At 43.1% G+C, this 20,802-nt stretch overlaps 1 protein-coding gene across 5 annotated transcripts in view; it reads left to right on the top strand.

Annotated features, from left to right (window-relative positions):
* Positions 1 to 20,802, top strand: part of OPA1 (OPA1 mitochondrial dynamin like GTPase) — a 62,301-nt gene that overhangs the window by 8,152 nt on the left and 33,347 nt on the right. For 3 of the 5 annotated variants that reach the window (XM_068145649.1, XM_068145650.1, XM_068145651.1), the window contains 15 exons: positions 4,843 to 4,953; positions 9,661 to 9,714; positions 10,587 to 10,691; positions 11,604 to 11,690; positions 12,564 to 12,677; positions 13,849 to 13,929; positions 14,278 to 14,352; positions 14,806 to 14,877; positions 15,042 to 15,141; positions 15,897 to 16,027; positions 16,597 to 16,669; positions 16,761 to 16,833; positions 18,009 to 18,124; positions 19,150 to 19,214; positions 19,808 to 19,884. In XM_068145649.1, coding sequence (XP_068001750.1) covers positions 4,843 to 4,953; positions 9,661 to 9,714; positions 10,587 to 10,691; positions 11,604 to 11,690; positions 12,564 to 12,677; positions 13,849 to 13,929; positions 14,278 to 14,352; positions 14,806 to 14,877; positions 15,042 to 15,141; positions 15,897 to 16,027; positions 16,597 to 16,669; positions 16,761 to 16,833; positions 18,009 to 18,124; positions 19,150 to 19,214; positions 19,808 to 19,884 — 1,334 coding nt within the window. The remainder of the gene's footprint in view (positions 1 to 4,842; positions 4,954 to 9,660; positions 9,715 to 10,586; positions 10,692 to 11,603; positions 11,691 to 12,563; positions 12,678 to 13,848; positions 13,930 to 14,277; positions 14,353 to 14,805; positions 14,878 to 15,041; positions 15,142 to 15,896; positions 16,028 to 16,596; positions 16,670 to 16,760; positions 16,834 to 18,008; positions 18,125 to 19,149; positions 19,215 to 19,807; positions 19,885 to 20,802) is intronic. The other 2 variants (XM_068145653.1, XM_068145652.1) reach the window with 1 other exon arrangement.

Raw genomic sequence — 20,802 nt, 5'->3', positions numbered from 1 at the left:
TTCATTTCTGTTGACATTTTTCAGAGGTGTGATCCTTCCTTAAGGAGTTCTGCCTTAATATTTGTTTGCTTAAAGCAGTTTATCTCTTTGCTTCCTTCATTTAGATGAAGCATCCATAACCATTTTGCTACCAGCTGCTGGAAAGAAATGTTACTGTGCTTTGGCAACTGAAAGTTGTAGCATTTTTATTAATGATTTAATTTTGATTCGTTGAAGGTGGTGAAGTTTAACTTCTTTTGCTTCCATGAGTAGTAGATCTCGCTTCTCTTTAAGTTCCTGAATTGTGATGGTGCTCATTCTTTACAGGCTTTTTTGTTTTTCCTGTGTATATTTTTAAGTCTTCTTTAAAAACTGGAGGGAAACCAACATATTTGGGGGAAATTGTCAATTATTGCACATTTATTTCGACAACTGAAAGTGTCTGAACTCTAACTGGAGCTTTTGCATACCAGACATTGCTGTATATGCAGGCATGTATACATTTATTCTGCATTAGTTCTGCACATCAATATATAGTGAAGCCTGTACAAAGCTCACTTTTGATAGCAGTGGTGAGCATTAAAGGAGCTTTTTGTTACCCCTTCGTCAGTAAACTGCCCATATCAGTTGCTGCATTTTCTCCTAAGTGATTGCTTTGCACAGGTTTCCCATTTAAAACATAAAAAAAAGGTTTGACTGTTGGTTTGTGAAGAAGTGGCCAACTCAGTGTATTGTCTTTGATAACTACATTAACTGAGGTTTTTACTGGAGACCAGTAATATCACTAACACTTAGTCTGCTTCTATTTGGATGCAGTGAGAACTGCATTTAAATGTTGCCAACCAAACTTGTGGCCTGGAAACTGTCCAGCCTCTATTAAATCAGTATGATTTACAAAATGTACTTGGCTGTACTCATTTTTATTCCAATTATATCCAATATGTTAGGCTTAGAAACTGTTAGCTTGCTACTTTACGTGGTTGACATAATTAACAATAGATTTTGGCCATAGCCTTACAAACAAGGCACATCTGAATACCTACCAAAGCACAATCAGCTTGTTGCCAAGCAGAATTGCTCTTCTCAAGACAATAGGCTGGGTGGCCTTCTTTCATGCAATGCTTTCTGCTGCCAGCCAATACTAGCTGAAGAATTGTGATTGGATGGATGGATCAAGTGCTGTAGAGTGGTATTAGATGTATCTGATGGGTTGGCTTTCTTTGTTTCACTGTGGGGAGATGAGTTAACTGGTCTAGGAATTCCCATTTGGAGGAGTGTTCTGTGGAACTGTTTGTTTGGTACAATCCTTGGCCAAGTCTCTCAAAGCTTCTTGTAGAATGACTGAGAAACCAGCCAAGTTTGCAAGATGACTTTGAGAGAGCACATGTTGTCCCCAGCACCAAATCAGGCTGTTCTGCTTCTTGCCAGCTGATGTGTTCATTTCATAATCTCTCACTTAATGCAAAAGGTTGGGGTTTTTTAAGATAATGAAACCAGAATTAGTGGAGTGTTCAGATAAGCAGCTGAACTAAATGGAGTTTAAATCTGTTTCTGCTTGGATTAAATAAGGAGTTTTGTTACTGGAGAGAAAGAAGATACTTATACAAGCTAGAGTATAATAAAGTATTTTCATGCATTATATATGTGGGACTAGTTCAGACATTTGCACTTGAAATGTCAATGTTACCTTCTTAGGAAATTATCTTGCACTCTTGTCTGTCTCCCAAAAACCTCCCTGAAGTTGCAGCTTCCCATTAAAGCAAACAGATTCTAAAGCTCAGCCTCATCTTTAAAGCAAGTCCACTGTGATAAGGCAGACTTGAAAAATGTGACTGGGATATTGATTTGGGATACAGAAGTCAGATGAATAATTCACCACCAAGCACACAGGACTTCCTCTGCCTTTGGAACCTCAATGAATTCCTATGCCTTGAAGAAACTGTCGAGGATTTGTCAGTGTGTGGACTGCACAGGGCTGCCTTCAGCTGGCAGCAGCAGCAGCAGCACAGTTCTACTCCAGCTACTGCTGGCAAGTGGAGAAAAGGCTTTAGTAAGGAATGTCACTTGACTTGGATTTCTTGTTTTTAAGCATTCTCATTTGTTTGTTTCCCTTCCAAGTGACACAGTGAAGTTGCCAGAATTTTTTCTGTTCTGTTCCTAACACCATTATATCCCCAACTTAATTCCCACTTTCATACTCTAAGCACTCTGGCTAAAAACTGACACATTCAGAATTCTCAGCAACTGATTTCTCTGCCTCCAGAGGAGCAGGGCTTTGGTTGCTTGTGAAAACTGGCCACAAACACTTCAGTGGGGGAGTTTTACATTGGGGAGGTACTCAGCTGAAATGCAGCATATTAACCTTTAATGTCAAATAATGTCAAGTTTTGTAGAGCACAAGCAGTACAGATGTCACAACTTGCTTTGCCTTTTCTTTCATTGTGCATCCAGACTCTCCTGATAACTTTGCAGAGCTTGTGCCACTGTGTTTGCCAACCAGTGTTATTCTTTCTGGCACTTGGTGCCAGGGTTTAGTCATGGGGTCTGTGGTGAGAGGTTGGACTTGATGATCTTTGAGGTCTCTTCCAACCTTGGTGATTCTGTGATTCTTTGATGATGAAAATAAGAATATAATGTTTGTCAGTAACTTGAGTTTTGACATCCCAGCAGCTGATTAATGTTGATTATTTTTCCCTAGGTAAAGTTCTTTACACTGGAATGATTTAGGTTTTGCAGAGACGAGAATAGTAGAGTCCAGTAGCCTAAAGATGTAAGCATTTTAGTTGTGTCTTGATTCATACCTGTCTGGGTATTGTCATAGAATCATTGAATTGTTAGGGTTGGAAGGGACCTCGAGGATCATCCAGTTCCAACGCCCCTGCCATGGGCAGGGACACCTCACACTACAGCAGGTTGCTCACAGCCACATCCAGCCTGGCCTTAAGAACCTCCAGGGATGAGGCTTCTACCACCTCCCTGGGCAACCTGTGCCAGTCATTCACCACCCTCCTGGGGAAGAACTTCTTCCTAATGTCTAATCTAAATCTCCCCTCCCCTAGCTTGCATCCATTCCCCTAGTTCTGTCACTACCCAACACCCTAAAAAGTCCCTCCCCAGCTTTCTTGTAGGCCTCTTTTCAGATACTGGAAGGCCACAACAAGGTCTCCTTGGAGCCTTTTCTTCTCCAGACTGGATAGCCCCAACTCTCTGTCTGCCTTTATAAGAGAGGTGCTCCAGCCCTCTGCTCATCCTTCTCTGGAAGGGCCTGTTGTGTAAGGAGCATTTAGAATAGAACAGAATAGACCAGGTTGGAGGAGACCTTCGAGATCATCACATCCAACCTAATCAACTAAACCATGCAACCAAGCACCCTCTCAAGTCTTGTTACAGTTCCTATTTAAATGCTGAAGGACCTTCTTGGCACGTTTGATTTGGTGATTTTTCTTGTATTTTCTTGACCCCTAGCATGATGTTTGGCGGGTCTGTGTCAGGCCATCCTGAGGCTTTCCCTCTTTGCAAAATGTTACCACTGCTCCTCTCCTGTAAAGTGTAGCCATCAGGCTCTCTCTCCTTGCTGCTGTGTAGAAATCAAATCTTGTTTTGCCTGAGTTCTTGGCATGGCTCTGATGCATTTGCTAGTCTGGCAGTGTATAAATTTATTCAATCTTAAAGGGGTTCAGTAACATACAAATATGAAGATTTTTTTTCCTCTTCTTGAGATGTTTAATCACCGTTTGGCAAATGTTTCTGTTGGGTCATTTGATTGTATCTCTGCTGTTATCCATTCTCTCCTGTGTTCTTTATCCTTATGTGTACATGCCTGTGTGTGTATTCCATGCAAAAAGATGTGTAACTTGATGGGAGATGGCTTGGGTTGCTTCATCAAAGTTCTCTTTCAGGCTTTGTTTTGATTCCTGAAAAGCATTTGTAGATTTCCTCTCACTGAATGATTTCCTAGAAGATGGGCTTTGTTTTTAAAGAGCTTTATATAGAATCTTTTTGTCCACATTCTCTACAGTAAATTGTACTTACAGTTCCACTGCATATGCTGACATAGTATCTTGAAACCAATTTTGAAAGAGGGCTTTGCCACTTCCAGAGTGTTTGATGTGGAGGGAGAGGAGAACTCAGCTCGGTGGATATGATGAAAATGTAGAGGAGTAAACATCAAGCTAGAGGGATTTTGAACTGATGAGGCAGGATTAGGAAAGCATGGATTTGAACTCCATGAAAGTGGAGAGGCTTTTTCCTTCTTTGTGCTCTAGAAACTATTTTGCTTCTCATAATTTGAATACTAGAATAGAATAAACCAGGTTGGAAGAGACCTTCAAGATCATCGCGTCCAACCCGACATTATCTCTGTCGAAACCGCCTGCGTTGCTGGCAGTAAGAGCAAAATGAGAAGCTTTACTGGCAAAGCTGGGTCTCTTAGCTCTTGTGCACAACTTTGCATTGAGTATCCCAAGCTCTTTTTCAATACATGCTGTGAAAAATGGCAGCTACTTCTGATAAAGCTGAGTGAAATGAATTCAGTCCTGAAACTCTGGAGAATATTTTAAAGCCAGGGTGGTCGATGGGCTGGGGGCTTTGTTTAAGATGTGGGTGCTTAGGTAAAGCCAAATGTGGTTATAAAATGTAACTGAATGTGTACTGTGTTGTTCTCCCTGGATTTGCACAATGTTTCTGGTGGCTATATCCATTCCCAGCTAGCTGGCAATTAATCTTGCTAATGACATTTCGATTTGGTTTGAACTGACCCATTCATGCTTGTTTTTCATCTGTCTTTGTCGTGCCCTTTGGTTTAACTTTGTTCTCCTTACACCCCCAATTTTTCCTCTCCTTTCTATTGTAAACTCATGGCAGGGCCTGCTTGGTGAACTCATTCTGTTACAACAACAAATCCAGCAGCATGAAGAGGAAGCACGCAGAGCTACTGGCCAATATAACATGGGGTCTTCCCAGCAGAAGAGAAAGGTGATGGCTTAAGGGACAATATGTACTGTAATCACACTAATCAAATGTTTCAGCCTTCTACATTTGAGCTGGAGAAATCTAACTAATTCAATCATGGGCCTAAATAATTCTTGCAGCCAACTTCACTCGGGGTGTGCAGTCCTGTTTCAGTTTAACCAAGTGGAGCTTTAAGCAGGAGGTTAGAAGCAGAACAGATAAGTTGTGCCACTTTGAAAGTGTATTTTCTCTGTCTCTATAAACTGTTGATTACATTTATGTATTAAAAAACACATTTAAGGAAGTCAAGTCTCTCTCTGCTGATGCTTGCTTGTGGTAGCTCTGTCTTGTAAGAGTGTAGCTACTAACAGGCAGTTTATCTCTGGGAGCATTTTTCCTGCCTTGTACTGTTACCAATCTGAAAATGATAGCAGCTCCTCAGAAAGAGTTTTGCACAGGCAATCAAATGCTGCTTTTAATAAGAGTGTCTGGTGTTTATTCATCAGAGGTGCTCCTTTGTTTTTCCTCTTAAAGCACAGTCTATACTGATGTGCTCTGGTGACTGAGCATCTGCATATCATTTTACTTAAGGTCAAATCATTTCATTCATCATTATGTGGCTGAGATTAATTAGAGATGCAGCCTGCATAGACAATTCAAATAACCCTGAATTGGATCACAACTCTTAACCACACTGCTTTGGTGGCTGCTTCTGTGGCCTCCCCAAATTTCCCTGATCACTTGTATTTTGGAATTGAGCACTGAATAAGGAGCTTGAGAATCTTCTGTGCATTTGAAGGTGTCTCCCATGGAAGGAGAAACACAGGAAATGTGAATTAAACCTTTGGACAGTTGCATAGCTGCAATTGTCATGTTCTTTAGGCTGGCAGCAGAGGGAATCACTACTTTCTGAAACTGTAGTAGCATTTTAAACTTGAATATTTTACTTTCTTGCCATGTCACCTTTTTGTTTGAAGAGTTGCAGCCCCTGGCCATTCTATAAACTGTTCATCTTCTTTTAATTAAGAAAAGAAAAAAAGGTAGTAAAAGGCTTTTTTTTTTTTTGCCCCTCATAATTCATACAGTATGGAGTATGGAACAGTAGCTTAAAGTTTATGATAAGAAGTACCAAGATGTAAACATTTCTGGAAAGGCTAGAATAGAATAGAATAGAATAGACCAGACCAGACCAGACCAGGTTGGAAGAGACCTTCAAGATCATCGCATCCAACCCATCAACCAATCCAACACCACCTAAACAACTAACCCATGGCACCAAGCATCCCCTCAAGTCTCCTCCTGAACACCTCCAATGATGGGGACTCCACCACCTCCCCAGGCAGCCCATTCCAATGGGCAATCACTCTCCCTGTATAGAACTTCTTCCTAACATCCAGCCTAAACCTCCCCTGGTGCAGCCTGAGACTGTGTCCTTTTATTCTGGTGCTGGCTGCCTGGGAGAAGAGACCAACATCTGCCTGTCTACTACCTCCCTTCAGGTAGTTGTAGAGAGCAATAAGGTCACCTCTGAGCCTCCTCTTCTTCAGGCTAAGCAACCCCAGCTCCCTCAGCCTCTCCTCACAGGGCTGTGTTCCAAACCCCTCACCAACTTCGTTGCCCTTCTCTGGACACCTTCCAGCAAGTCAGCCTCCTTCCTAAACTGAGGAGCCCAGAACTGGACGCAGGATTCAAGGTGTGGCCTAACCAGTGCAGCATACGGGGGTAGAATGACCTCCCTGCTCCTGCTGGCCACACTGCTCCTGATGCAGGCCAGGATGCCATTGGCCCTCTTGGCTGTGTGGGCACACTGCTGCCTCATGTTCAGCCCCCTTCACATACTGAAAGGCCACTTCCATTCTTGGAAGTTGTGTTGCCCAATCCACTCATACACTTTCTATTTCAATTGCCTTACTGAATATTAGCTCTAGTTCAGATGGAAACAGTAGTGAGAAAGAAGTCACTATTAAAACAGTAAAACAGTCACTAAGAGACTATTTTAAACAAAAATGTGGTTGTTTCCTATGGCTTGAGTTAATTATTTGTCATCCTGTTGGTAAATCTTTAGCAGTATCATTTGTTAGTCTTGGCTGCTTCTTACAGGTCTGGGACTTGGTGTTTTCATTTATGTTAGTGGAAATCATTGTAGTGGTGTGGATGATCAGTCCTATAGTCTGGTTAGAGAATATGCAGAACCAGTAACTCTGCTTTCAAAGGTACTGAGTCCTTGTAGGCACATACTTCTTTTACACAGTGTGTGACAAAGGGTGTTGGAAAGCATCCACTGTGCAAAATGAGTAACTGTGAGGAGCTTCTGGTAATCATAGAAAATAGGTATCTGCATCTTTGTCTGCAGGAAGCCCTGATTGGAAATGGCCCTGCACTTTTCTTCTCTCATCACTCTGTGGTGGAAATGGGCAAGGAAGGAGGAGTCTTGATGTACAAACCCTGCTGAAATGGATTAAAGAAAAATGGATGTGCCTATATAGAGAGGTTTTAGGAGTTAATTTCTCTGTGTCAGAGTAGAAACCCTAGATAAGTGCCAGGACTGGTAGGAGTTGTTAGGATAGCTTTAGGTTCTCTCTGCCACTTACTATTTTAGCACTATTAGGAATTATATGTTCAAACTGCTGTATGTACTGCCATTCAGAGCACACTTGAACCAAGTGCTGAAGCATACACAGAAGTCCAGAGCTGTTTGCTGTTTTTCATACAACTAACCTACTTGTCTGTGTTCGGATCCATCATCTAGTGCTAGATAATTCTTTCCTTTAGATCTTGCAACAGGTAGCTGTGAGCAGTATTTTTGCTTGCTGTGTTTAATGTAAGAGCACTGTTGATGACAAACAGTGTCCATGTGGTTAGAGGTTATCTGTCTGTAAGTGTGCCCTTCAAAGTTGCCTCAAGGCCCCAATAGTACTTTCAGGAGCAGCTTCCTGAAGAGCAGAGCGGGCACATGTTAACTGCTTTGCAAATCTGTAGCGCACAGAAACTCTTTGTTTTCCATTCCTTTATGTTCTTGCTGCTTCTGCCTCTCCACCTCATTCTCTTTGCCATTCTGGTTTTGTTTTCCCTTCTAGTCTCTGAGGTGTTTCAAGGGTGTATATGTAGTGTTTATTTACATATACTGCCTTGTGGCTACCTGCATCCAGCTGTCTGCTGAACTAACCCTGCTTCTGATGCACCTTTGCTATTACTGAATGAATGGAAAGAAAATCAGTTTACCTCAGTTCATTTTGCACTTGATGAATGATTGCCCATAAATGGAAGTGTCATCTTGGATTGCTTTCTGTAAAGTGCCAGCACAATCCTGTATGTTACAGGCTGAACAGCTAAGTAATACCAACCACTAAATAACTGGAGTGTTTTATTGTTTAATCTGTAGCAACTGCTGTGAAATTACAGTGACTACATTGATCTGTGCCCAAATGACAGCTGTCACCTGCATGTTAGTGGATGTGCTTCTTGGTGTGAAGTTAACTTGAATTGTAAATGTCATATGAGATTTATTTAACCATTGGAGCTTCCCTACATAATTCTTGCAATGATTGTTTAGATTATTTTTGTCAGTTCAGTAGGTCATCAGTCAGCTGTTAGGTTTTTATCTGCTTTGGTTTTACATACCTTGGATTTGTATTGCACCATTTATGCTTTCATCTTTGTGTTACTAGAGAGGGATTGTTTGGAACAACTGGTTTATTACATCTTGATGAACCTGGTTTAAGAATATTTGGCTGAGAATGGCTCTGATTGCCTGACCTTATTATATTTATGCCTCAGACTTCAAAATGTTTCATATTATAGTATCCTAACTTTTAATGTCAGTCAAATAATCTAAAAATAATCCTTCAAGACTCTCCTGGCTAGCTACAATTTATGAAGTTGTGAATGCATGCTTAGGATTGCAAGTCTCAAAAGCCAATAGTATCAGTCAGGGTTGGAAGGGACCACAAGGATCATCTAGTTCCAACCCCCCTGCCATGGGCAGGGATACCCCACACTAGATCAGCCTGGCCAGAGCCTCAGCCAGCCTGGCCTTAAACACCTCCAGGGACAGGGCCCCAACCATCTCCCTGCACAACCCATTCCAGGGCTTCACCACTCTCATAGGGAAGAACTTCCTCCTCACCTCCAGCCTGAATCTCCCCACCTCCAGCTTCATTCCATTCCCCCTAGTCCTATCACTACCTGAGATCCTGAGAAGTCCCTCCTCAGCCTTCCTGTACCTTCAGGTAATGGAAGGCCACATGAAATATGAAATAAAGTCTCCTTGCAGATTCAAAACCAGTGACCACTCACCTGAAAGGAGTTTCTGTAGCAAGCAGGTCTTTGAGTGCTTATATCCCATTAAGGTGATTCTCATGCAGGAAATGAACCTATGAGATCCCAAGAGTTTGACCACCAAAGTTGTGTTCAGGAGAGGGGCCAGCAAACTCTGAGGACCTTATAGTTTGGGTTTTTCCTTAAGCCTACTTTCTTGGCATTAAGTCTTGAAGGATTAGTTCTTGCACTTGCATGTACTGTAACTCAGATAATTCTTTTTATGTGAACCTCCTGTTGCAGATGAAACTTTCCATCAGTGTCAAATCTCAGATGCTAGTTGAAGGATCCTACTTGCTTTCAAATGCATGTCATTTTCTTTCATGTGGAATGCAGCTTTCAGTTTGTGCTTTGGTTACTTGCAGGGGACAAACTAAGCAGTGTATTAGTAGCCATGGCTATTTTCCTTTGTAGGTTTCTGACAAAGAGAAGATTGATCAACTTCAAGAAGAACTTCTGCGCACTCAGGTAACTTCTGAATTGCTGATGGCTTGCTTAGAGATTTATGTGCAGCAGACTCAGATTTGCTAGACAAAAACACACCTGAAATACATTTGCTTAGATATTTGGTTAGAGTAGAATAGAATAGAATAGAATAGACCAGACCAGGTTGGAAGAGACCTTCAAGATCATCGTGTCCAACCCATCAACCAATCCAACCCACCTAAACAACTAACCCATGGCACCAAGCACCCCATCCAGTCTCCTCCTGAACACCTCCAGTGATGGTGACTCCACCACCTCCCCAGGCAGCCCATTCCAATGGGCAATCACTCTCTCTGTATAGAACTTCTTCCTAACATCCAGCCTAAACCTCCCCTGGTGCAGCCTGAGACTGTGTCCTCTTGTTCTGGTGCTGGCTGCCTGGGAGAAGAGACCATCATCCGCCTGTCTTCAACCTCCCTTCAGGTAGTTGTAGAGAGCAAGAAGGTCACCCCTGAGCCTCCTCTTCTCCAGGCTAAGCAGCCCCAGCTCCCTCAGCCTCTCCTCATAGGGCTTGTGTTCCAAACCCCTCCCCAGCTTCGTTGCCCTTCTCTGGGAAAGATGTAGCTCCTTTGAGAATGATGCTTCTTTCAGATGCTTAGAGGTTCATTTATGTATTCTCACATTTGAAAGCTGTAGTCCTTTTAAAACATTTGAAGCTGAGGTGCCGTGTTGCTGAATTCAAAGAGTCTCTCTTGATGGTCCTGTATGGTTAATAGACTCTAAGCAATCACAAAGGTTTCTCTGTTTTTTAAAAGCCCTGCTTGAAGGATAAGACATTTCTCATAGGAAAAACTTTGCTCCTCTGAGTCCCCTTTCTGGTACTGCAAGGCTGTGTTTGTGCCATTGTGTTGCAGCTCAAGTACCAAAGAATGCTGGAACGACTAGAGAAGGAGAACAAAGAGTTAAGAAAGCTGGTACTGCAAAGAGATGACAAGGGAATTCATCAGAGGAAATTAAAGGTACTTTACATCTTACAAACCAGCACAGGGGTCTGGCTGTGCCATATTTTCCCTGCTGCTGTTCTAAGTTGAATTTGTTCATTCATCTATCAACTCTAACCATTATCTCTGCTAATTTGTGTATTTTTTTACATGCCAAGGCTTTTATACATCAATTTTTGTTTTGTTTTGAGCTGCATAAGTTTTGTGAATGACAGCAGTTGAAGGTACAAGGGGGTTACCAGGTCTTAAGTAAGTAACATACCTAGTTAAGGAGAAAATGTGGATTGGGGTTTTTGATGCATCTTCACTGTCTTTATTCATAAATATACTTCCAGCTCTCCTTTCTGCCTCTCTGAGTCACTTGCTGACCAGTATGGATCTTCCTTTTTCCCCTGGGAACTGGAAGATAAAGAGCTCCTACCTGTACAGAATGAGGTTGATGGTTCTCTGTACCCTTATTAATGCTTACTGTTCATCAGGCTGAAAATAGAATAGAATTAAGCAGGTTGGAAGAGACCTTTGAGATGATTGAGTCCAACCTATCATCCAACACCATCTAATCAACTAAACCACAGCACCAAGCACCCCATCCAGTCTGGATTTAATGGAACAAACTCAATTCAGCTTCTTACTTTGAAATTGAAGTCTAAGTGCTGCAGTTCTCTTATGCTGTACATAAGAGCTCTCTTTTTGCTCCTTCAGCAAGATGCATCTGCAGCTACAGAATTTTTATCTGCAGAAGACAATGTGCTTCCTAAAACAAATCTGTGCTGCAATAAGGCAGTTTAGGTTTCAAATCACAGGGAGAGGATAAACAGATTCTTGCAGATGAGTTTACAGGATGTTCAGCTGAAGCAGTCTGAAACTGAATCTTCATTCTGTTAATTGGTTGTGCTTTTTCCTCTCTTGCTTTTTTTTTGTTGGTGGCAGAAATCCTTGATTGATATGTACTCTGAAGTGCTCGACATCCTCTCTGACTATGATGCCAGTTACAACACTCAAGATCACCTACCTCGAGTAAGTAGATCAATCCAAGGGGTTTTTTGATTGAAATAGCAATGCTGTAATTGGATAGAACTCCTAATTCTATTCCAGAATAATCCAAGGCTAGTACCAGGCTGGTTTTGTGCAACTCCACCTGTTCTCCATTTTAAATGCAACAAAAGGATTTTGAGGATAACCAATGTAACTATGATAAGCCTGTCTTGGCTCATGGATAAAACCCTGTCTGCATCTAGGTACTGCTGCTGTGTTCAGCCTTTCATTTTTTATGGTTTCACTCACAGCACTGCAGCCTCCTCAGCATTGTAAAGTTACTTTTGTCTCCAGTGTGTACCAGCAGAGCTGAGATGAAAAGGTGACACAGCGAGCTGACTCCCCACAGCAGTGCTGGTGTGGAGTGGGGAGCCTGAGAGTGGTTTTAGCTGTCCTGGCTTGCACTTCTTGCTTGCACAACCAAATGTGGCACTGGTGGCTTCTGTAGGAAGCCAGTAAGATGGGGAAATGACAGCAACTACATCAGCATTCAGCCTTCTCCAGGCAGAAGCAGCCTTTAGGAGGTGATCAGTCATTAGTGTTTTGCCTGCTGACTTTGTGCAAGGACAGAACTGTCTGCCACGAGAACAACAAGGCCTTCCTCTCTTTATTAGGTGGCTTGGCACATGATGTCTGTAAGGGGCCCTGTGGGCTGTGCTGTCTTAAGCCTAAGCCAATGCTTTCAGGTGACTTAAGTGTTGATATTCTTCAGGGAGTCCGTATTTAAACAGGTGCATCTCTTTTCAAACACAATACAGCCAGTGTCATACAGGCTAACCTCTTTTCAGTGAGCTTTTGCCTAAGCTTCCAAAATGTCCTGCTGGAAGTGAATGGCTGTTTGAATTCTCACTTAAGGTGGTGGTGGTTGGAGATCAAAGTGCAGGAAAGACCAGCGTGTTAGAAATGATCGCCCAAGCCCGCATCTTCCCTCGAGGCTCTGGGGAGATGATGACACGTTCCCCTGTGAAGGTAAGAGACATCATCATCTCTGATTCAGCATTTGCAGTGTAGTTTCCCACTGATTGTGCTGTTAATTGGGGTATCTGTGAACTTCTGGTTATAAAATGGCCCCAAAGAAGTGGTGTTCCTCAGGGATCAGTACTGGGTCCAGTTTTCTTCGTTATCTTCATTAACGACCTGGATGAGAGGACAGAGTGTGCCCTCAGCAAGTTTGCTGATGATACAGACCTGGGAGGGGTGGCTGACACACCTGAAGGTTGGGGAGGAATAAAAGCAGGCACCAGTACAGAGGAGATGTTGTCCTGTTGGAAAGCAGCTCCATGGAGAAAGACCTTGCAGATCTGGTGGATGGCAAGTTATCTGCAGGACACTAATGTGCCCTTGTGGCCAAGAGGGCCAATGGTATCCTGGGGTGCATTAGTAGAAGTGTGTCCAGCAGATCTAGGGAAGTTCTCCTTTACTCTGCCCTGCCAAGACCACACCTGGAATACTGCATCCCATTTGAGGCTCTATTGGAAAGGGTCCAACAAAGAGCTATGAGAATGATTAAGGGACTTGAACATCTCTCCTATGAAGAAAGACTGAGAGACCTGGGACTGTGTAGTCTGGAGAAGAGAACAGAAGAGGAGGCTGAGAGATCTTATTAATGTCTATAAATATTTGGGGGCTGGGTGGCAAGAGGAAGGGGCCAGGCTCTTTTCAGTGGCACCCAGTAGCAGGACAAGGAGCAATGGATGTAAGATAAAATATAGGAAGTTCCACCTCAACATGAGGAGAAACTTCTTTACTGTGAAGGTGCTGGAGCACTGGAGCAGGCTGCCCAGAGAAGTTGTGGAGTCTCCTTCTCTGCAGACTTTCAAAGCCAACCTGGACATGTTCCTGTGTGGGCTGCCCTAGGTGACCCTGCTCTGGCAGGGGGGTTGGACTGGATGATTTTTGGACATCCCTTCCAACCCCTAACATTCTGTGATCCTGTGAATTGCTGCAGTTAATGACAAAACTTCTGCAAGCCTCTCCACTCGATCCATAGATCCATACATACAGTGCATGTGTGCTATCAGTATATGCATTGCATGTAGCTGTATGTCTGCAGAGACAACTGTGCATATTTTGTGTGCTTATCATTATGTCTCTGTGCTGGTTTTACCATATTTTCTCACCTAAGGCTTTCAACATTTAGGTAACCCTTAGTGAAGGTCCCCACCATGTGGCTTTATTCAAAGACAGCTCTCGGGAGTTTGACCTGACCAAGGAGGAGGATGTAAGTATAAAGGATTGAGAATCTTGTGTCTTTGTGAGCTGATTAGCTCCCACTTAATCACAGTGAAGTATGTTTGGTGGACCAAGACATTATATTCACTATTGCCTCTTAGTGTGTGTGTTGGCTGGCTCCACAGGATCAAAGGTAGAAGGAGCTGCTGTGCTCTACAGGTAGTCTGTCTTTCAGCACCCTGCTTCTGAGGCTTAGGTATTCAGTGTGCATTTGAGACAGAATTTATCAACAGAGGTCTGAACCCCTGAGTAAACTCTCTTAGTTGTTTTGGTGATTTTTCTTTTATCAGAGTTACAAGGAGTTCTTACATTTGATATGTTGCTTTTCTCAAAACAGCTTGCAGCTTTGAGAAATGAAATAGAAATCAGAATGAGGAATAGTGTGAAGGAAGGGTGCACTGTTAGCACTGAGGTAAGGCTTCTCAAATATTTACTGGCAAGTATCTGTGGGTATGTGTCTTATCATAGAATGGTCTGGGTTGGAAGGGACCTTCAGAGGCTCTCCAGTCCAAACCCTTCTGCAGTAAGCAGGGGCTCCCTCAACTAGATCAGGTTGCCCAGAGCTCTGTTGAGCCTCACCTTGAATATCTCCAGGGATGGAGCCTCAACCACCTCCTTGAATATTCCTCAGTTAGCAGACTTGGGTGAATCCAGGTTGCAAATACTTAACATTTTGCACTATGCAAAGTGTCTTTGGACTGCTAAAATCTGGTTTATATGCCAATTATGTGCATATGTAATTGGACTTGCTATTGAAACTACAGGCTGCTGCTGGGTCAGAGCATATCTTAGTGTAAATGTGGTTATCTGATTACCTAGGGAGTAGATGTGTGTGTAAACCTTTCACTTCAATTTTCCTTCACAGACCATCTCTTTAAGTGTGAAAGGTCCTGGCTTGCAGAGAATGGTGTTAGTTGATTTGCCTGGAGTCATCAGTGTAAGTATGCAATAAATGGGGGGGGAGGGAAATACATATCTTTAAGACCTGTAAATGAGATGGTGTTATAAGTGAGATCATGAACTGTTGTTGGTTTGGGGTTTTTACATCTTTCTGTGTTCTTTTTTTTTCCCTTTAAATATGTATCTCCACATGCATATTAGACTGTGACCTCAGGTATGGCTCCAGATACAAAGGAAACTATCTTTAGCCTCAGCAAGGCCTACATGCAGAATCCTAATGCCATCATCCTTTGTATTCAAGGTAATGAGTCTAGATGGTTATCCAGCTGGGGGGGCTTTAATTGTTTTAATTGTGATTTTTACATCATCCTGGGGACTACTGATTGGTGTGGGGTTTGGTTTTTTCTCTTTGTGGTAACCTTTCTAGTCTACAAAAGAGCATGCTGGGGAATGTCTGTTTATAAATGAAGGCACCTTTGATATGCATAGCAAAAAGCAGCTTCTTCAGAAGAGTGGGTTTTAGGCTGGAGGTTAGGAAGAAGTTCTTCATAAAAAGAGTGAGTGGCCATTGGGATGTGCTGCCCAGGGAGGTGGTGGAGTCACCATCACTGGAAGTGTTTAAGAAGAGACTGGATGGGGTGCTTGGTGCCATGGTTTAGTTGATTAGATAGTGTTGGGTGATAGGTTGGAAACTATGATCTCAAAGGTCTTTCCCAACCTGGTCTATTGTATTCTATTCTATTCTATCATTTAAAAAATGGTAGTGATAATAAAATTCAAGATGTCTTCAGAAGTGTTTTGGGAGGCTACAGACAACAATAGAGATTGATGTTTGGAGCAGGCTGTTATTTGCTCCAAGTTCATCCAATTTGTATTGTTTTTTAAATGATACTGGAAGCAAAGCAAATTTCCACTCTGCCTACCCCAAAAAGGTAACATAAGTGTCATTCTAATGTTTTTAAGTTGCAGCATGAAACTTGACACCTGCTATATCTTCAATACCACAGGTTAGATGACATAGTCCCTAAAATAACACTTCATTGCTCTTTGCTTTAGACGGCTCAGTAGATGCAGAGCGCAGCATCGTCACAGACTTAGTCAGCCAAATGGATCCCCAGGGCAAAAGGACAATTTTTGTGCTGACTAAAGTTGACCTTGCTGAGAAGAACGTGGCTAGCCCAAGCAGGGTGAGTTGGAACTGTTTGTCTCATATTATGGTGGCTAAAGTCACACATGGAAAAGTACTTGAGATGCTCTTTAGTAGTCATGAGGTCTTGGGTGACAGGTTGGACTTCATGATCTTTGAGGTCTTTTCCAACCTTATTGATTCTATGATTCTATGCTGTCAGAAATATTGGACCTCACCTGCCTGTTCTAGATAGTTTTGAGTGCTTATTTCTGTATTCTGCCTGATTTTGTTGCTTTTAGGCTCTCTCAGGCTTTGCCAGTAGTGCTCAGCTACATGACTCCAGTCACAGTTTGACTACAGGTTGCTGTGCTACTGGTTCCTTTCATGCAGGTGACCTGGGCAAGCTCCATGTCCTGAGAAGGCTCTAGAATATTCAAGAATAGGCCTTTCACTTCCTTTTGTGTTTTGCTGTGTTGTATCTTTCTTGTTGTATGCCTTTACTTATGTTTTTTTGTTCATGTAAAGTACCATGGTAGCTATGCATAGATACAGCTAGAGCTGGTTTAAAAGCTTTACTGAAGGAAAGAATGTCTCTGCAAAGTTAACCAAAATCCTTTCTTTCCACAGATCCAGCAGATAATTGAAGGCAAACTCTTCCCCATGAAAGCTTTGGGTTATTTTGCAGTTGTTACTGGGAAAGGTAAAGAAAGCTCTAGCTCTGCTTGTTTTCTCCTTGACAACAGGGAAAATGGTCTAAATGGAACTGCTGCAGCCCTCTTTTCTTTCTCCAGGAAACAGCAGTGAGAGCATTGAATCCATTAAAGAATATGAAGAGGAATTTTTTCAGAACTCAAAGCTGTTAAAGTATGTTGCTATTTCTTCCTCTGAATAAGATGAGCCTGTGTTGGTAAATGCTGGCATCAGTTCTGCTGCTTGAGCTTAACTAAAGGACGGCAGTGTAAAAATTCTGTGTGAGATTTAATCTGCTTCAGTGTCTCTCTGGGGGGTGACCAAGTTAGCCTTGGTTCACAATGCTTGCTGTAAGTCAGGGTTAGAGAGGAGAGCATCTTCAGGCAGCAGTGGATTCTTCAGAGGTTTTTGCCCCTCCCCATTGGCTGTAGAAGAGCAAAGTTCCCAGCCTATGAGTAGGCACTGGGAGGAGCAAATCCAGCCCAACTGTGAATTGTAGTGCCTCTAAGTATCAGTTGCTTTGGTGTGACAGCTCTCTTGTATTCAGAGGGCTAGCTCATACATTCTGCTGGAAGTTACCTTGAGCAGAGTTTTCATTTCACAAGCTCCTATTTCTCGGGGAGATAGGCTGCACAGTCTTGGGGGCTGCTATAGAGAAGGGCAACAAAGCTGGGGAGGGGTTTGGAGCACAGCCCTGTGAGGAGAGGCTGAGGGAGCTGGGGTTGCTTAGCCTGGAGAAGAGGAGGCTCAGGGGAGACCTTCTTGCTCTCCACAACTACCTGAAGGGAGGTTGTAGCCAGGTGGAAGTTGGTCTCTTCTCCCAGGCAACCAGCACCAGAACAAGAGGACACAGTCTCAAGCTGCACCAGGGGAGGTTTAGACTGGATGTTAGGAAGAAATTCTTCATAGAGAGAGTGATTGCCCATTGGGATGTGCTGCCCAGGGAGGTGGTGGAGTCACCATCACTGGAGGTGTTTAGGAGGAGACTGGATGGGGTGCTTGGTGCCATGGGTTAGTTGATTAGATGGTATTGGGTGATAGGCTGGACTCGATGATCTCAAAGGTCTCTTCCAACCTGGTCCATCCCATCCCATCCCAGCATTTGACCTTTAGAAGAAAAGTCTAATTTGAGGTGAGGGGAGTGTTGGGTTGTTTGGGTTTTTTCCCCTTGCTTTGGTGGTTACCTATATTGAGCATTTTGGAGAGGGAGACTGGAACCTGTGTTGGGTGAACATTGCCATGTTATTCTCTGCTATAGAGGGCAAAGCTTTAACCTTGTGAGTAGAAAATGGAAGCCAGAAAGCAGGAATATGAGTAGAAGAATTTCCTCTGGCTGTCTGTCTTTGTAGGACATGTATGCTGAAGGCACACCAGGTAACAACAAAGAACTTAAGTCTTGCTGTGTCAGACTGCTTTTGGAAAATGGTGAGAGAGTCTGTGGAGCAGCAAGCAGATGCTTTTAAAGGTAAATATCCTTTCAAAAACCAGGTGCAAAAGTGCAATTAGCAGCTTGCTGTGAAACAGTTCTTCCATGTACATACAACATTGCTTTGCCAGCACTCTTAGGCAGTTGGGGTTTTCTGTGGTTTATATGACCATCATTTCTCACTAGTTGGTAGTTGCCCCAGGTCACCTTTACAGAGGCATAAGGTATTTCATGGTGTGAAGAACTTGCTCTACAATCCAAAGGGGTAAATAATTATGAAGGAAAAATTGGGGGGGAAAAAAAAACTGGTTCCTGTGGGCAAAACACAGTTCCTGTCTGGATTCAGTTGTTCTTTAAAATGGCTTCCTGTATAAAGACACCACCAGCCAGGGCAGGACTGTCTTGCACACAGCTCTAAGCTGAATGACCCTTTTCCCACCACATTTTTATCAGTGCCTGAATCCTGCAATTTACAGACAGTGTCTGAGCACACACAGCTAAAATCAGTAGTCAAAAGCTCTGTGGAGGGTTTATGGCAATTGTAGGAGCCACTGAACTTCTAAGGTAGTCTTGAAGGGCAACAAAGCTGAGGGGGGGTTTGAAGCACAGCCCTATGAGGACACAGGCTGAGGGAGCTGGGGTTGCTTAGCCTGGAGAAGAGGAGGCTCAGGGGAGACCTTCTTGCTCTCTACAACTACCTGAAGGGAGGTTGTAGCCAGGTGGGGGTTGGTCTCTTCTCTTAGGCAACCAGCACCAGAACAAGAGGACACAGTCTCAAGTTGGGCCAGAGGAGGTTTAGGCTGGGTATTAGGCAAAAATTCTTCACAGAGAGATTGGCCATGGGAATGTGCTGCCCAGGGAGGTGGTGCAGTCACCATCACTGGAGGTGTTTAAGAAGAGACTGGATGAGACACTTAGTGCCATGGTTTCGTTGATCAGATGGTGTTGGGTGATAGGTTGGGCTTGATGATCTCAAAGGTCTCTTCCACCCTGGTTAACTCTGTATTCTGTATACATAGAGACAGCTAAAGAAACTGAAGTCCTTGTTTGTGATTTTTTTGCAGCCACACGTTTCAATCTTGAGACTGAATGGAAGAACAATTACCCCAGGTTAAGAGAGCTTGACAGGGTAAATTACTGCTTGCATTTGTGTGCTACAAAGTGCTGAAGAGTATGGATTCAAATCTATGCCATTTAATCTCATGTGTAAAGGTTTCTGCAAGTTAACATAAACTACTGACACTTCAATATGGGAGGACAGTGTAAATTATTCTAAGGGAGGGCAATACTGGAATCACTGTTGTATGCAAGAGTGTGCTTCAGAGTGGTGATCTGTGGTGCATAACAAGTCCTTCACTATTCTAGCATCCAGCTAACTGACTTTAATTTACCCACAGGAATAGGTCAGTGTTTCTTTGTGGTCATGCCAGTTTTAATTCCCTGCTCCTTCAGACAGAGTAACAAAATAAATAGGGTTCCATTCTCCATTCATTCTTTTAATGAGATCCTGGATATTCAAATGCCTTACCTGGCCAGAGAGGCAAGAGATGGCTTGGAAGATGTGTTGTAAACCAGGGTAGCTTTTGACAAGCACATACACAGGCCAGAACATTTTGGCCTCAAAGGCCAGAAGAAAAAGGTGGTGGGTTTAACTTTTTGATGTGGAAAGATGATCAAACCCTACTTGAAGCCTTACTGTTCCCTGTTTTTCCTTTCACACAGAATGAACTGTTTGAAAAAGCAAAGAATGAGATTCTTGATGAAGTCATAAGTTTGACTCAGGTCACACCAAAGCACTGGTATTGTATTTTTGTTTTCCTTCTGTGATTTCTGTTGGGTGTCTGCTTGGTTTGGGGGTTTTGAGTCAGAAGTTTGCCTTTAAAATACAAAGAGCCTTCATCATCTCATAAGTAAGGAACTGTTTGTCTTAGCATCCAGTTTGTCCTTTGTCCTTGTGGAAGTAATCTTTGTTTATTGTCCTGAAGCAGAAAATACTTTTATCATGTACCATCAAACTGTGCATGCTGTCAGTCTGTGGTTTGTTCTGCTTTTGTACACTTACAATGAGCAGCAGATATTCCTCAGGTATGAGAAGTCACAAGAAAGATGTTTTGGGATCTTCATTTGAAGTATGAATCTGAAGTTCCTCTTGGTGTATGAGGATTATCATTCTGCATACCAAAATTAGATACAGATGTCCATTGAGACACTTGAAGGTGTCCAGAGAAGGGCAACGAGTCTGGGGAGAGGCCTTGAGCACAGCCCTGTGAGGAGGGGCTGAGGGAGCTGGGGTTGCTTAGCCTGGAGAAGAGGAGGCTCAGGGGAGACCTCATTGGTGTCTACAACTACCTGAAGGGAGGCTGTAGCCACGAGGGGGTTGGTCTCTTCTCCCAGGCACCCAGCACCAGAAGAAGAGGACACAGTCTCAAGCTGCCCCAGGGGAAGTTTAGGCTTGAGGTGAGGAGGAAGTTCTTCAGAGAGAGAGTTGTTAGCCATTGGAATGTGCTGCCCAGGGAGGTGGTGGAGTCCCCATCCCTGGAGGTGTTCAAGAGGGGACTGGATGTGGCACTTGGTGCCATGGTTTAGTAGTCATGAGGTGTTGGGTGACAGGTTGGACTTGATGATCTCTGAGGTCTTTTCCAACCTTGTTGATTCTATGATTTCCTGTGTTCTGTAGTCTTCTTTTCTCACTGTTTGTAACAAATGGAATCCATACC

Source organism: Melanerpes formicivorus, unplaced genomic scaffold, assembly GCF_026170545.1.
Source record: "Melanerpes formicivorus ecotype bairdi unplaced genomic scaffold, bMelFor1.0.p_v2 SCAF_12, whole genome shotgun sequence".
In the NCBI taxonomy this organism is placed as follows: Eukaryota; Metazoa; Chordata; class Aves; order Piciformes; family Picidae; genus Melanerpes; species Melanerpes formicivorus.
Note: the sequence above shows the minus strand (reverse complement) of the source record. Positions and strands in the feature narration are given on the sequence as shown.